The following is a 15,923-nucleotide window of genomic DNA, read 5'->3' as shown; positions in this document are numbered from 1 at the left end:
ATGACTCGGTTTTGTGGTCCCGAAACCACTTTCCAACTAGGGTCAATTTAGGGCTGTCACATACGCCTAATGGCTAGAATTTATAAAAACATTCCCATATGTAATTAAGTACAAAATAGGTAAAGAAAATGTAGTTGTTGATGCCTTATCTCGTAGATATTCTTTGATAACTACATTAAATACTAAAGTCTTAGGATTTGAGCATATAAAAAATTTGCACACAAATGATGCTGATTTTGCACATATCTTTGTTAATTGTGAGAATAGTGCCTTTGACAAATTTCATCTTGTAGATGGGTTTCTTTTTCACCTAAACAAGTTATGTGGTACCACATTGCTCCATGAGAGAGTTACTAATTCATGAGGCGCATAGTGGAGGCTTAATGGGACACTTTGGTGTTGCCAAAACACTAGATATTCTACAAGAACACTGTTATTGGCCGAACATAAAGAAAAATGTTGAAAAGGTATGTTCTAAGTGCATTGCTTGTAAACAAGCAAAATCTAAGGTAATGCCTCGTTGACTCTATACTCCTTTGCCGGTTCCTTTTTCACCATGGGTAGATTTATCCATGGATTTCATTCTCGGTTTGTTGCGAACTAAAAAGAGTTGAGATAGTATATTTGTTATTGTTGATAGGTTTTCAAAAAAGTCACACTTTATTCCTTCTCACAATGCAGATGATGCTACACATATAGCAGACTTATTCTTTAAAGAGGTGGTGCAACTATATAGAATACCTTGCACAATTGTCTCTGACAAAGACATAAAGTTTCGAAGCCACTTCTGGAAGGTATTATGGGGTAAACTTTTTACTAAATTATTATATTCCACTACATGTCACCCCCAAACTGATGACCAAACTGAGGTCGTAAATCAAGTTTTAAATGCTTTACTATGAGCTGTTGTGGGTAAGAGCCTTAAGAATTGGGAAAAATGTTTACCATTTGTTGAACTTGCATACAATCGATCATTCACTCTACAACTGGCTATTCACCATTTGAACTCTACAACTGGCTATTCACCATTTGAACTTGTTTATGGTTTTAACCCATTAACTGTACCTGATCATATGCCATTACCTATAGAAAATATTTCTAGTTTAGATGGAAAAAAGAAAGCTGAGTTGGTGAAATCAATGCACAAAAAGGCAAAACAACGTATTGCAAAAACAAATGACATAAATGCGAACAAAGCTAATAAGGGGCGCAAACAAGTTATCCTTGAACCCGATGATTGGGTTTGGGTCTATATGCGCAAAGAGCAATATCCAACTAAAAGGAGGACTAAATTGGACCCTAGGGGCAATAAGCCTTTCCAAGTACTCAAGAGGATCAATTACAACGCCTATCAAATAGATCTACTGGTGAGTACAATGTAAGTTTTACTTTGAATATTGTTGATTTATCTCCCTTTGATGTTTGAGATTCGAAGACGAATCTTTTTGAGGAAGAGGGAAATGATGCGAGTCTCAAGGCCCAAACTAAGGCTCATGAATGTGATGGGCTCAAATTTCCTCAAGGCCCAATAACAAGGTTGAAGGCCAAGAAAATTCGAGCAAGATTGAACAGGACCATCCAATACTTCGTTACCAAGGCCCTAGATGCGCACATGACTAAAAAAATCGAGATTCAATTACTTCTTTTCAATAAAATTAAGAAACCGAATCTTGGTCTAATTTTGTTATTTCAGACAATTTCAAGAATCAAGAAAATCAAGATTTCAAATCTTGGAAATCTTGGTACAAGAAACCGAATCTTGCAGCAAATGTAACACCCCTTACCCGTACCCGAGGCCAGGATAGGATACGAGGTATTACCGAACACATACACAGTCATTCATGTAAAAAGTCAGGCTATAAAATTTTTCTTTAAAACAACTTCATTCATACATACACAATTGTCCCTAATATGGGCTTACGAGGCCCAAAACAACTATCAAAAGGGATTCGAGACTAAATCGAGGACTTTAGAAAAGTTTGGGAAATTTTCCCTAATATAGAGCCACACGCTCGTGTGTTCTCTACACGTCCATGTCATCCAGCCATGTAGTTCTCTGACTACGACATCAGCACCAATTTAGGGTCACACGACCGCATCACACGCCTATGTGGCCAGACTGTGCGGTTAATTAAAATTAAATGATTTTTTCATAAAAAGGTGCAGACTTTGCACATCCAGAGTACACACCCATGTGGGTGGGCTGTGTCCCTCACATGGCCAAGACACGGAACCTCACACGGCCAAGACACAAGCCCGTGTCTTAGCCCGTGTGTTTACTACTGAGCATATTGACTTGTAAAATTAGGGTGCAAGGGACACACAGCCATTCAACATGCCCGTGGGCAGACCGTGTGTCACACACGGTCTAGAAACATACCCGTGTGTCTGCTTGTGTGGACCATTTAAAGGCTATTTTCCAAGCAAAATAGTCACCCTCAATCATTCATACATTTAATCATATTTGATAGCATGAAACATGACATATTAGACATTCAAATATTCAACACCATGGTACTCTTACATCTTCATAATGTCATCCTATTGCACATTCATTTTGTTACACCATTTAGAAGCATTCCACACCAATTTCATGCGTTATTAAGCTTGTTACCATAATTTCAAATTAAGCATTCATGACTATAGTCATTTTAAGCTATTAAGTCATCCTTTATCTTTTAGCATCTAATCCATACTTTATCATACATTCACCAAGCAATAACATATCACATTATCAAGGCACTAACACATGCATGCATGGGTAATTAGATTACAACCCAATGATCAATTACAAGCCATATCACATGGCCATTACAAAATGAATCATCAACATCATAGGCCTTTACAATTTGGCCAAACAGCATGACACATATCACAAAATAATCAAGTCCCCTATACAAGCCATACTCAAAATAACAATTTCACTTTACCCAATATTGCTTTGATAGTGTGATCAAATACTCCGGCAGCTTTCGATCCCCGAGCTAGCTTGGCAGAACTACAAAGGATAAAAAGGAAAGGGATAAGCATTAAAGCTTAGTAAGTCCACATGCAAATAATATGCAATGGTAGTAAGCAATCAACATGCAAAGACGTAGTAACATATACATAAAGATTATTCATCACTTAAACCGTTTGACATACTTATCATATGTACACATATACTTTCTCATCACAAATCATTCTTTACCAAGGCATTATTCATAGTTTTAGCGTACATACCTGTACTCATCATAGTATCACATATAACCATACCTCTTTAACATGCCCTCATCGAGACTTTCATCATATCCATTGCATTACCCGTTGAACACTTGAAATACTATTGGATACACAGAAACTTGCACATAAGTATCACATAACATACGTAGCCTAAGCTACCTCATAACATGTAATGCTCGTAATTGAGCTACTCACGGGCTTGCTCATATAAGCTATCGATCAAGGTGTAACTACACGAGCTGCTCGCAAAAGCTGTCAGGTATCCGACCACTCAAGGATTACCTAGCCACCGGTAGGACACACAAGACCATTGCCCGAAACTCAATCACATGTATCGTATCCATTATGAACTCGAACCACTCAACGAGCTCGGATGCCACATATATCACGAACCTAGACCACTCAATGAGTTCAGACTACTTAATTCCTAATGACATGTCACTTGTATCCTAGACTATTCCTAAGGTTCAAACAGGATTTTCCTCACTTGCACAAGGCATACTTTGTCATACTTGCTCGTGATGTCGTATGTAACGGCCAATTATCATTTATGCTTTCATAACAACCAATAAGTATATAACTCATAATAACAAGAAAACATTTATCACAATATATCAAAACATTAAAAATATGCTACAACACCATATTATTTGCATATGCACTTAACTCGGTACAAAAATGATGATAATCAAGCCTAATCGTCGTATACTTTATTCTTCCCTCGATCAAGACCCAGTTCACATTTTTCTTAATCTATAATGCCAAATTTAAGTTGTTTATTAATCACGTTATTCAAATCAATCCATAATTCATGCCTTGGTAAAATTACCTTTTTACCCCTAACTTTTCACTTATTTATGATTTAGTCCCTAGGCTCGTAAAATGAAATGCATGCATTTTCTTTGTTACCCAAGCCTAGCTGAATTTTTCTTATACTCATAACATCCCATATTTTCATCAAAAATCATATTTTTATCACTTATTTTACATCTTTTACAAAATGGTCCCTTTAAGGTGTTTTCATGCAAAATCACCTAGTAAAAGATGTTGAACACATATCAAACTATCATATTCTTCCATTAAAAATCAAAACACAAACTTCTCATGCATGGGTCAAAATTCCAACATGAACCCGAGCTTAAAATATGGTTATAAAAGGGTACATCATGTTGTGAGGATTTCAAAAATGTAAAGAACATTAAAAATGGGGCTAGAACGGACTTACTTCCAAGCTCGAAAAGTTTGAAAACCCTAGCTATGGTTCTCCACAAATTTGGACAGCTAAGGAGGAAGATAGACAACATTTTCACTTGATTTTCACTTGATTTTCCCTTTTTATTTCATTTAATTACCAAATGAACAAAATGCACTTAGGGTTTTTCTTTCAAATTTTTCCTATGCATGTCCATTTTTGTCCAAAATTATAGAAATTGGTCAAATTGCTAATTAGGACCCTCTAATTCATAATCTAAAGCAATTCATGCTTAGATCTTCTAGAATGCAAGTTTTGCATTTTATTCAACTTGGTCCTTAAAATTTAATTAGACATTTTATGCATAGAATTTCTTCATGAAACTTTCACATAAGCATGCATTAATATTATAAACCTCATAGAAATCATAAAATAATTATTTCTATCTCAGATTTGTGGCCTCAAAACCACTATTTCGACTAGTCCCTAATTTGGGATGTCACAGCCAAGGCGCATTGGATTTCATGTACGAGCTTGAATGAGCCAATTTCGAGAGAAAATGGATCACAAGACCAAGTTCTTGAACATTAATATGGTTACAAGCCCATCCTGAAGTTTGGAAAGTAATTTAATTGAAATCAGGCCAAATTATCAAAGTGGCCCAAATTGTAAAATATTTAAACTATAGGTCCAATTTTATTTTAATAGGTGGATCATCATGTAAGGATTCAGCCCAAAGAGCTCATTTAATTCCTTTTGAATTCCCATTAAAAGTCCACACTTAGAACTATTTTTTTTTGATGAGTGTCATGTTATTTATTCTATTAGGGTTAGGAAAACTTATTTTAGGGGCCTATAAGTAGCATGAACGTTCACCCTTATACACATACAATTGAGTTATGTTTTTTTTTTAGTTAATAATAATTCTTTTTGAGTTTTCCTTCAAGAATTGCTCTTGAGTTTCTTTTAGAAGCTGTTTTAACAATCTTTTAGGTGGTGGGAATCATCTTCTAGCTTTTTCTTGCCAAGATCTCTTTCTTGGAGGGGGAATTAGAGCCATTGAAAGGATTTGTGGATTCTTAATGTTTCCAAGGCTTCTTAGGATGTCATCTTCTCTTTTCTATCCTTAATTTATTGTTTCTTGCTTATTTAAGTTTGTTCTTGTTGTTTTGGCTTACTGATTTTATTGATTTTCGTTCTAGGTTAAAGTTGCTTCAAGAAAGACGTTCTCCTACCTTGTTCTATCAAGAAACACGTCAAAATTAGGAGTTTTAATCTTTTCTTGTTGTTTCAAGCATTCTTGCACAAAATAGTTTGTTTTTGTCTTTAAAATCACTTCTAACAAATCTGTTTGTGTTTTATTTTTCCAAATCTGGTTAGGGCATTTTCTTGAGGTCCAAGGACGATTTCTTTTCTTCCAAGAAACCCTAACTAGTTCTTTTTTAGACTCTTTACCAGTCAGTTCATCTTTCTTTCGTTTTAATTTCGTTTGACTCTTCTTTGCGACAACTAATCTATTTTTGTTTTTTCTTGTTTCAGTTTATGTTCGTCTAGAGATCTAGGGTAAATCCATGACTTTGACAAACTTTATGATCCACTTCCGCATTCATCTACATCATTCTTTATCACCCCATCTCTATCACGCCAATCAATCGCCAACACCTCACCTATCATCTCTCCCACATTTATGGCCATTTGTCTATCCATTTGTTTGAATGGTATGTTGTAAATTTTAACCCAAAAAGGTGTGATATTGAACACGTAATTCTCTAACCCTTGGTCCTTAACAAAAGGTAATAAAGAAAATAGGCACTAATTAAAGAGCCAAGGAGAAAGATTAAGGATTGTCGTTCTGTCATCAATGGCACCAAACTTAACCAGAATAACACCTTCACTTAATGCCACAAAGCTAACCTCTTCTTTTGTGAACCATAGAGATTTTAAGATCCGGTACACAGTTTCTTTGTTTTTTTTTTCTTTAGATATTGTCTTCCCCACAACCTAAACTTCATAGCTCTTAGGCTTTGTAGAATATTGATTAGAGCTAATCACTCTTTTTTACTCTTCTTCTAAAAAAATTAATCTTTTCAGTAGCACATTTATGTCCTCCGCCATATCCAAGGACAATAATGAAAGTGCGCAAGAGAACAAACATGACCCCCAAATCAGGCCAAGCACGAGAGACTTTCCTCGAGAGCCACCAATACAACTTGCAAGATCACAACAGAGAAGAGAAGCAATAAGGCACCTATAAACCACTAGGAACAAAAAATACAATTAAGGCAAACACCAACGAACCTAAAATGATAAGAGGAATAAGACACAACACAGAGGGTTAAGAAGCCATGCAAGCACCCCAAGAAAATTATTATTAGCAAAAAAAAACACCAAAACCCACCACCCAAAAGGACCCCCAAAAACTCAAGAACAAAGCTAAAAATGATAGAAAACAGAAAAAAAACCCGCAGCAAACAGTTTTAAGAGGAAGTAAAAATATAAGCAAAAATCTACAGGAAACCCTATGAGAAAACCTATGTAAAAGAAGAAAATAGTGATATGATTTAAAGAAAATAAGGAAAAGCGAGACGTAATAAATGCCCAAGAAGAGTAGAGCCTCAGGAAAATTAATACATGCAAAAATCAAGTAGAAAAGTCAAAAAAAAACTTACCTGGCATCACAAGACCCACAAAAACGACAACCATGCTCAAAGGTTTAAAAATCATGCAAGAAACTTAAAGTCAAAAGAACCATGCAAGAAAACATAAAGTAATCAGAAAAGCAAATTATGGTGAAAATGACAAAATCACCGATTGAGAAGACCCGCAATCCCATCAAACTCTCCCAGAATCAAACTTAGGCACAGTATCTCCCAGCACATAAACCGCCACCGTACAAATCTTGGAATCCATGCACAAACACAAACGAAAACCCCACCACAAAGTAGGGACTCACAACACAAACACCACCATCCAATTATTCTTAACAAGAAGAACAAAGACGGACACCTCAAATAAACAAAACAATAATTGAATTCTCCGAAATCTTGGATTGTTTTTTTCTGCTACCAGGCAACATTCAAAAGCACGATCCCGCTACAAAAGTACAAATTACACTTGAACTCTTGAAGAAAGGATCTAAATAACCACTTGAAAGGGTGGTATCGTCAATACAATATTTAGAGGCTTAATATTTGAAATATGCTTTTAAAACTTTTATGGGGTCGAAGCCCCTACCAGTCCCCTTAGCTTCATCACGGTTATAAATCGAAAAACTAAACAAAATTTAATAAAAGGTTTAATGTACTTTTTGAAATTTAAAATTTAGTCCCTATACTTTAATTTAGCCCATTTAATTTCATTGGTTTATTGTTTTAAATAATAAAACATAAAAAATATATTAATATTATTTTCGTAATTAAATTTAAATTTAAAATAATTTTTTATTTTTAAATAACGAAATGGTCCATTTTAGCAAGAAGTTGAAGTTGAATTTTTTTTTTAAATTGGGCCTCTGCCTCGCCTTACCTCTCCCTTGAATACCTTTATTGGTAATAGAGTCCTCCAAAATTTGAGCTATTTATTCCATTTATATTAAATCATATTTGAACAAACATTTTAATTAATTTAAATTATTTATATATAAAATATTTTAATTAAATTTCAATTATAAAGTATACTGAAATATTAGTGTAAAATAATTTTTAAAATAATGATACAACTCTCTAAATCAAATCAAATTTAAATATATTATGTTTTTTTTCAAAATATACTCTATACAAATTTCAACACTTAATTTATTACCTTTGTGTTTTGTCAAAATGGAGTCCATTTTATATAATTTTTAATACAGTGTATTTTGGAAAAAGTTATATCAAATTTAATTTAAACCTATTCTATCATTATTTAAAAAGTATTTTGTATTAAAATTTTATATACTTCATAATTAAATTTACATAAAACTATTTGTGATATTAATTAATTTGATTTAAAAGATAAAAAAAAACTTATTCAAATTTGATTTAGTATCAACCGAATGAATATTTTAAGTTTGAGAGACCTTATTACCTATTCATAGAGTAAATAATTTTTTTTAATTTTGGAAATTATTATACTTTTCATATTTAAAAAATTATTTTAAATAAATTTTAAAAATTATTTTATTTTATTAATTTAAAGAGTTTAAAATTTTTCACATATTTTAAAAATTTTATATCATTTATTGAAAATACGAAAAAAATTAAATTTTAAAACAATTTTTTAACTTTCATAAGAGTAAAAATCAAATTAACGAAAAAACTGTAAATTATGAGGACTAAAAATTATTTTATCTTTTATATAATAATCACGTCAATAATTTTAACGAAAAAATTGAGAGAGTATAATAATTTTGAATAGAAAAATTAAAATATAAAAAAATTAAACCAAAATAAAATCCATACATCATTATTAATTGTATTGAAGTAAATGGCCTGTCTGTTTGTTGGAAAGGGTAAATGGCTTGCTTTTACCTATTATGGAGTGGATTATCATTCAATGTGTAATAGTGGGCAACCATAAACTTCAAAACCCAGACAACTAATGTGCACATTAATTATACATAATAGATACGCGTGGTCATCAATTGTAACGAACATATTCTCCTCTCAAACATCATCACATTTGCTGCGATTCTTTTTGTACGTTCTGTCATAAAAGTACAATTCGACAAAGCACACCTACCAAGTTCTAAAAGGGTAATTTCGTACTTTAAAAACTTTAGATTTGAAATATGCAATCTTACCATTTGGATTACTTCAATTCAGCGTGTTTAATTACTTCAAACTCTAATCTCATCATTACAACAATTAATTTTACGGAAACCAATCTCATTGGCCTAAAACCAAAAAAAGCTAGTCCCTTTCCTTTGATTTATAAAAAATGAAAAATTAGTCCAATCTTGGGTAAATCAATGAATTTGATTAGTTGATTTTTGTTAATTTATTACATACAAGCCAACAATTTAATAACAAATCACTTTAATAGTGTTACTTGGAATAACTTCTTAGTAGCACTTGACCAAAACTCTTAAAAACTAAAGCATAGGGACTTATATATCAAATCTCACAAAGTAAAGGGCTAAATTCAGAATTAGACCATTAAAATATATAAGAAAAATATTTCAAAACCCAAAATTAAATAGCTTCAGTTTTCGAGTTTAGACTTATGTCTTCCCTATCCGGCAATCCCTATCCCTTTCCTGTCCTTCCATTCTAAGTAATACATTCTATACAAGTCGTCGGCCGCCGCAAACTAGCTGAAACGAAGATGGAGCTTGGCTTGGAAACTATGGCGGCGGCAATCGGCGTATCGGTGCCGGTACTTTGGTTCCTTTTATGTTTCGTGGCGACCATTCCGGTGAGTTTTCTGTGGCGATTTGTTCCGGGTACACTACCTAAACACGTTTACTCAGCTTTTTCAGGTCTCGTGCTTTCTTATTTGTCGTTTGGGATCTCTTCCAATCTGCTTTTCTTGGTGCCCATGCTCTTGGGTTATGCTGCAATGCTTCTTTATCGGCCCAAGTGCGGGATTATCACATTTTTCTTGAGTTTCGGTTATTTGATTGGCTGGTAAGTCATATTTTCATTGATTTTTCTTTCAAATTTCCCTGGAACAGTTCCTCCCCTAGATTTGATATATTCGTCCGGTTTTGTTTCAAAGTTCTGGTTTGGTAGGTAGTTTTTTTGTTGATGCGTTTTATTGAGCTGAATTGTGAGAAAATTTCAAATTTCTGTGACACTGAACGCTTAAATTATGATGCATGATAGTTTCATACGATAGGAAGATTGTTCAGTTTTATCTTATTAATTAATGATCACAATATATTTGCAATTTGGAAATCTTGCAGCCAGAACCTTATATTTTGGCCTTGCTTTATGTCATTGAGGATTACATGTTTGTCCTTTTGATTACTTTAATAAAATGTGTATATTTCCTTCCTTTACCATCTAAGATTATTGATGTTTTGACCCTTGATGAAAATTTGTTAGAAGAGTATCTTAACAACACCTTAATGATTATATATGTACACGCATATTATATATCTATATGTTTTTCTTTTCTGAATTTTCTTTGAAGGTTTGGTTTCTTAGTATTTCCTCATCTTTTCTATTTTCTAGTGGGAGAGGTGGAGAATAACTTGATATTTGATTATCTATTGTAGTTTTTTTGTGTGTGTGTCTGAGCTTCATTCATGATAATTCAGTTTTTTTGTGTGGAGAATAACTATTCATATATGTTTCTAGCCATGTATATTACATGAGTGGGGATGCATGGAAGGAAGGAGGCATTGATGCCACTGGTAAGTGACGCAGGAGCTTTTATTTTTATCATAATATTTTATTATTTTAGTTCTACCTTATAATATTTATTTTAAGTATTAGATATATTATAGACGGCTAGGGTTATTAGTTATCTTTAGGATTTAATAGTAATAAAACTTTGTTTGCAAGAAAGCCTAATAACTTTACATGCAAGAAAGAAAGTTTATATAAGTTGTAGCGATAATTATTATTCTTATTATTTGTTTTCTATAACCCTAAGGTTTCTAGAGTTCCATCTTCTTTCCCATTATTTTGTTTATCCCTAATTCTTTCTATTATTGTTGTTTTCTCCCCTAAACCACACCAATTTTGGTATCAGAGCCTAATTAGATCCTAGGGATTATAATTAGTGTTTGCTATTAAGCCATGGTTGGATGCATTAGTGGTCGAGGAAGACAAAATTAGTGTCAAGAAACAGAATTGGCTGCACTACACATGCGATTGAGGAGTTTTCGCGTGCAGTTTATGCTTGGCTGCAACAGGAACAAAAGGGAACCTTGATGGAGATTTTGAAAGGTGCCCACAATCAGTTTGATATACTGGTCGTCTCATTGATAAATCTGATTTTGGTGTAGAAGAAAACCCCTTTCATGATGCTGGACTCGCAATTATACGGTACGAGGTGGATTGAAGGAGCGGTCGATGCATGCCCCTTAAACGAAGGCAAAATCAATGTTGAAGTTGCTGAGTCTCTTTGCTAGATGCATGTAGAAGAGAAAGAATACGATATGTTAGAATCGATTTATGATGAATTTCTTGAAGAAAGTGAAGAACTTGAGGCGTATCTAGTTGAGGGAAAATTTTGGGTTGTTCGTACAATGACAACCACAACCTCAAAAGAAGGGGAGGATTGGAAGCGAATTGGAATTCTCCTTGATATTTCAAAGGACACAACGTCCAATGATGATTTTGGAGTAAAAAGAACTTATTCGGTTTCTACAATTGAAACAGATTCTGTTGAGAGAGAATTCAATGCTGAACTTAAGAAAAAGCCAGAAAGTTTGAAGGCAAGTCATAGTGTAAAGGTGATGCTGCCTTTTAGAGGAAAATAATTTTTGGTCTATGTGAAAGCTAAGTTTGTGAAAGATGCTGAAAATATGCTTCCAATGTTTAGTTTATGATATATTTTCCTTGCAAACGCAAACTTGACTTCACTCGCTTCAAAGATGGAAAAAGAAAAGGGGCAAAGCACATTTATAACCGACATGGTATATAGTTATAGTTTCTTGATGATCAAGATGACTCACAACATGTACAACCTTACATCTTCAGCGGTTTTAGGAGTTCATTTCTCGAGTAGGAACTAGTTGTACTGAATGAAATCCAATTCGTGTAATTAGTTAAACAATTTCCCTATCTGATGGCCGGAAAGTATCACCAAGAAAATCCTCCCCCTTATTTTATTCTAATTTGAATTTTAACTCACTTAGGATGATAGATAAATAGGAATTAATTTGAACTCCTACATAATGAGAAAAAGTAAAAGGTCTCGAGAAGAAAATGATCCTATTTGACCATCGTACATTGCTAGTATCTGGAAATGAAATAATCGCAAGTATCAAGTAACTGTCCAAGCCGCCAAAGTCGCTTAAGTGGTGGTAAATCCTATTAGTAAAATGGTTTCTTAGAAAGTCCATCTATTCCCAATATCCAATAAAAATAAAAATTATTAAAGCATCAGATTTCTATATTCTCACAGGGACCCTCAGGAATTCTTTCCAAGGCATGTTGAATTATCTTTATAGATTCTGTCATTTCACTGATTTGGACTAAATAATGAGCTAATGAATCTCTTTTTTGCCACTAGGTTTCCCAAAGGGAAGGGAAGATGGCCTTAGCTAGTCAGAAGTGAGCTCCTTTGTCAACTCAAATTCCTTCCCTTCCCTGTCTTCATGATAATAGTAATGCCTGCTAAAATTTTCCTTGGGTACGAATGTCTTGTTCAAAGATCGTTTCTCTAGACACCATGGAAAAGATCAGCCCCTGCTGCAATGTGAAAGATTGGCGGGGAATGGCTGGGCTTAGGAGTCAAGTCAACATAGTGTGGAAAGTGGGGTTGACCTTCTAGTGCCTTGTAGGGAAAGAGAGGTTCTCTAGGCTTGAGGATTTCATAGGAATAAAACTTTGTTTGCAAGAAAGCCTAGTAACTTCACTTTCAAGAAAGAAAGTCTACATAAATAAGTTGTAGGCTTTACAGCCATAATTATTATTCTTATTATTTTCTTTGAATTAATAGAAAAACTCTACCCAAGTTTTCTAGAGTTCCATTTTCTTTCCAATTTTTTTGTTCAGTCCTAATTCTTTCTACTGTTGCTGTTTTCTCCCCTAAACCACACAGTAAGTATGTTTGGAATTTGTCCTTCACTTTGAGAAGTTGTTCTTTAATTTTTCATTACTAAGGTTGAAATTGAAACAAACTGTAGATCTGCTATGCTTGAGTAAAATGGATAAATTTGGAAAATCTTCACATTGCTGCTCTCAGTTGTGATGCACTTCAACCCTTGGTTTATTGATATTTGTGGGCTGTAATACCAAATCTGTTCCAACATTGTCCCTCAATTAATTTTTTCAGATTTTCTGCAGTTTTCTCATATGTTCTCTGGAGAATGCTTCTGTAGTACTTTATAGATGCTGTTTAATTATGGAGCTCTGTCTTCTAATATTTAGGAGCATTGATGGTGTTGACACTGAAAGTCATTTCATCTGCAATAAATTACAATGATGGGTTGTTGAAAGAGGAAGACTTACGCGAGGCTCAGAAGAAATATAGGTTGGTGAAGTTGCCTTCATTGATTGAATATTTCGGGTACTGCCTCTGCTGTGGCAGTCACTTTGCTGGTCCAGTTTTTGAGATAAAGGACTACCTTGAGTGGACTGAAGGGGAGGGGGTAGGTCTATTATTTTGTTTGTGCACTTGCATGCCATTTCTACTCTGAAGTTACCAGTATGCAGCTTCGATAATCTTGTCACTTTTTTTCCCTTTCAAGATTTGGGCTCCTTCAGATAAAGGACTATCACCATCACCTTATGGGGCAACTTTCCGAGCACTTGTACAAGCTGGTATTTCCATGGCAGTGTATCTTTATCTTGTTCCATATCATCCCTTGTCACGGTTCGGTGAACCTGTATACCAAGAATGGGGATTCTGGAGGAAGCTAAGTTTCCAGTATATGTCTGGCTTTACAGCACGATGGAAATATTATTTTATCTGGTCAATTTCAGAGGCATCCATTATTATATCTGGCCTGGGTTTCAGTGGATGGACAGAATCTTCACCACCAAAACCAAAATGGGATCGCGCAAAAAATGTTGACATCCCAGGGGTTGAGTTAGCAAAGAGTGCAGTTGTGTTACCACTTGTCTGGAACATACAAGTCAGCACCTGGCTTCGTCACTGTGAGTCTTTCTAGCCACGTTGAAGCAAATACAAGCTGAAGTCATAAGATGAGTGAAATTTTTTTACTTGTGTTGGTGCAGATGTTTATGAGAGACTTATTACAAAGGGGAAGAAACCTGGTTTTTTCCAGTTGCTGGCTACACAGACTGTCAGTGCTGTTTGGCATGTGAGTCATTTTACTTTGCTGAAAACATTTACTCTCTTCTTTGTTAATATGAAAATATGATGGACAGATTTCACCCAAAATTTCCATGGTACATCTCTCATTAGTTCCTGCCGTCTTTTTTTATTTGTGTGTGTGTAAGCAGGGATTATATCCTGGGTACATGCTTTTCTTTGTTCAGTCAGCTTTGATGATTGCTGGTTCAAGAGGTACTGATATCAGTATCCTTACTGTTATTGGAATCTATTTGTTATTATTTGTTAAACTCTCCCATTTCCTTTCTGAGCAGTTATTTATCGATGGGAGCAAGCTTCAAATATAGGTCTTGTGAAGAAAACACTTGTCTTCATCAACTTTGCTTACACACTGTTGATTCTCAACTACTCCGCTGTCGGATTTCTGGTTACTCTCTCTCCCTCTCTCAGCTATAGGCTTGGGTTTGGTTTATGGGGAAACTAAAAACTAAAAACCCTAAAAAATGGAAAAGAAAATTAATTTAAAATGCTTTTATAGAAAATGAAGCTTGCAAATGAAAGAAAATGAAATGGGATTTACTTTGGGGGCATTTTTGAATGTGAAGAGGATTGAACTTTTAGTTGGTAGAACCCAGGATTTCCTGTGGGAAGAACGTTTCTAATATGCTTTTTCTTATTGTATGGTACAGGTATTAAGCTTGCATGAGGCACTTGCGTTGTATGGTAGTGTGTATTATGTTGGAACCATTCTTCCAATAACATTGATTCTCCTTGGTTATATAATACCTGCAAAGCCTGCCAGATCTAAAGCTCGTAAACAACAGTGAGACTAAACCCACGTTTCTTTCCGCAGTGAGATTTGTAACCTTTGGAATTTGTCTAGCTTGTTTCAACCTTGTTTTATCTTCAGATTTTGGCTTACAATTTGTATGAATCAATTTCAATCGTTTTTGGTTTATCATCTTTTTCAGTTGTTAAGCAATTCTACTTTTTGTGTCATTTTTAATGTCGAAAAAATTAATATTAGGTCGGCTTTAACTACATACTAATATCCCTACATTGATCCAGTGCACTATAAATCTTGCATTCTTCTTTTTGGCACAACAAATTGTTTAAGGCCAAGCGAGAACATCTAGCAACTGGATGCTTGTTGTGCCAGTTGGACTGCTGTAGACATTGGATGAATGTCGTGTTCGTAGAGTCGGTATCCAGTTTACGGTGTACTGTTATCTGACCTTTAAGCAACTTGAGCCATCTTCTGGATGTATCCTCGTAAATTTAACACACAATATTAGGCCATGATGATCTGAGAACTTGTTTGATTAGTTGTAATGAATCCTAGGAGCATCCTCTTAACTTATGTTCTGAGAACATTACTGTGGCGCCAATCTAGAATATTAGACGACACCTGTCCAGACGCGGCACCTATATGCACGCGCCACTTTGATCCCAGTTTTGGCTTATAAATGCCATGAAGTGTATTTATTAATTCTTTCCGCCACTTGAATTCGTTTAGGTATTATCCAATTAAAATGGACTCCATTTTTATGCTTCATAGGACAACAACAAGGAGTTTGGAATAGCATATCTTCGAATTGACTCATCCTTCGATCAT

General features: G+C 34.5%; 1 protein-coding gene across 1 annotated transcript; it reads left to right on the top strand.

The window, feature by feature from the left end:
• The first annotated feature begins 9,256 nt into the window (after nucleotides 1-9,256).
• LOC108453439 (lysophospholipid acyltransferase 1-like) lies at nucleotides 9,257-15,349 on the top strand. Its single transcript, XM_017751539.2, has 8 exons — nucleotides 9,257-10,020; nucleotides 10,696-10,751; nucleotides 13,441-13,661; nucleotides 13,761-14,169; nucleotides 14,251-14,336; nucleotides 14,479-14,542; nucleotides 14,623-14,735; nucleotides 14,998-15,349. Exons 1-8 carry the CDS (start codon nucleotides 9,719-9,721, stop codon nucleotides 15,133-15,135), a joined length of 1,389 nt encoding a protein of 462 aa, XP_017607028.1. The 5' UTR covers nucleotides 9,257-9,718; the 3' UTR covers nucleotides 15,136-15,349.
• Nucleotides 15,350-15,923: the final 574 nt, after the last annotated feature.

The sequence above is a fragment of the Gossypium arboreum genome, chromosome 3, assembly GCF_025698485.1.
Source record: "Gossypium arboreum isolate Shixiya-1 chromosome 3, ASM2569848v2, whole genome shotgun sequence".
NCBI lineage: Eukaryota > Viridiplantae > Streptophyta > Magnoliopsida > Malvales > Malvaceae > Gossypium > Gossypium arboreum.
The sequence above is the reverse complement of the archived record's forward strand: the minus strand, read 5'-3'. Positions and strand labels throughout refer to the sequence as shown.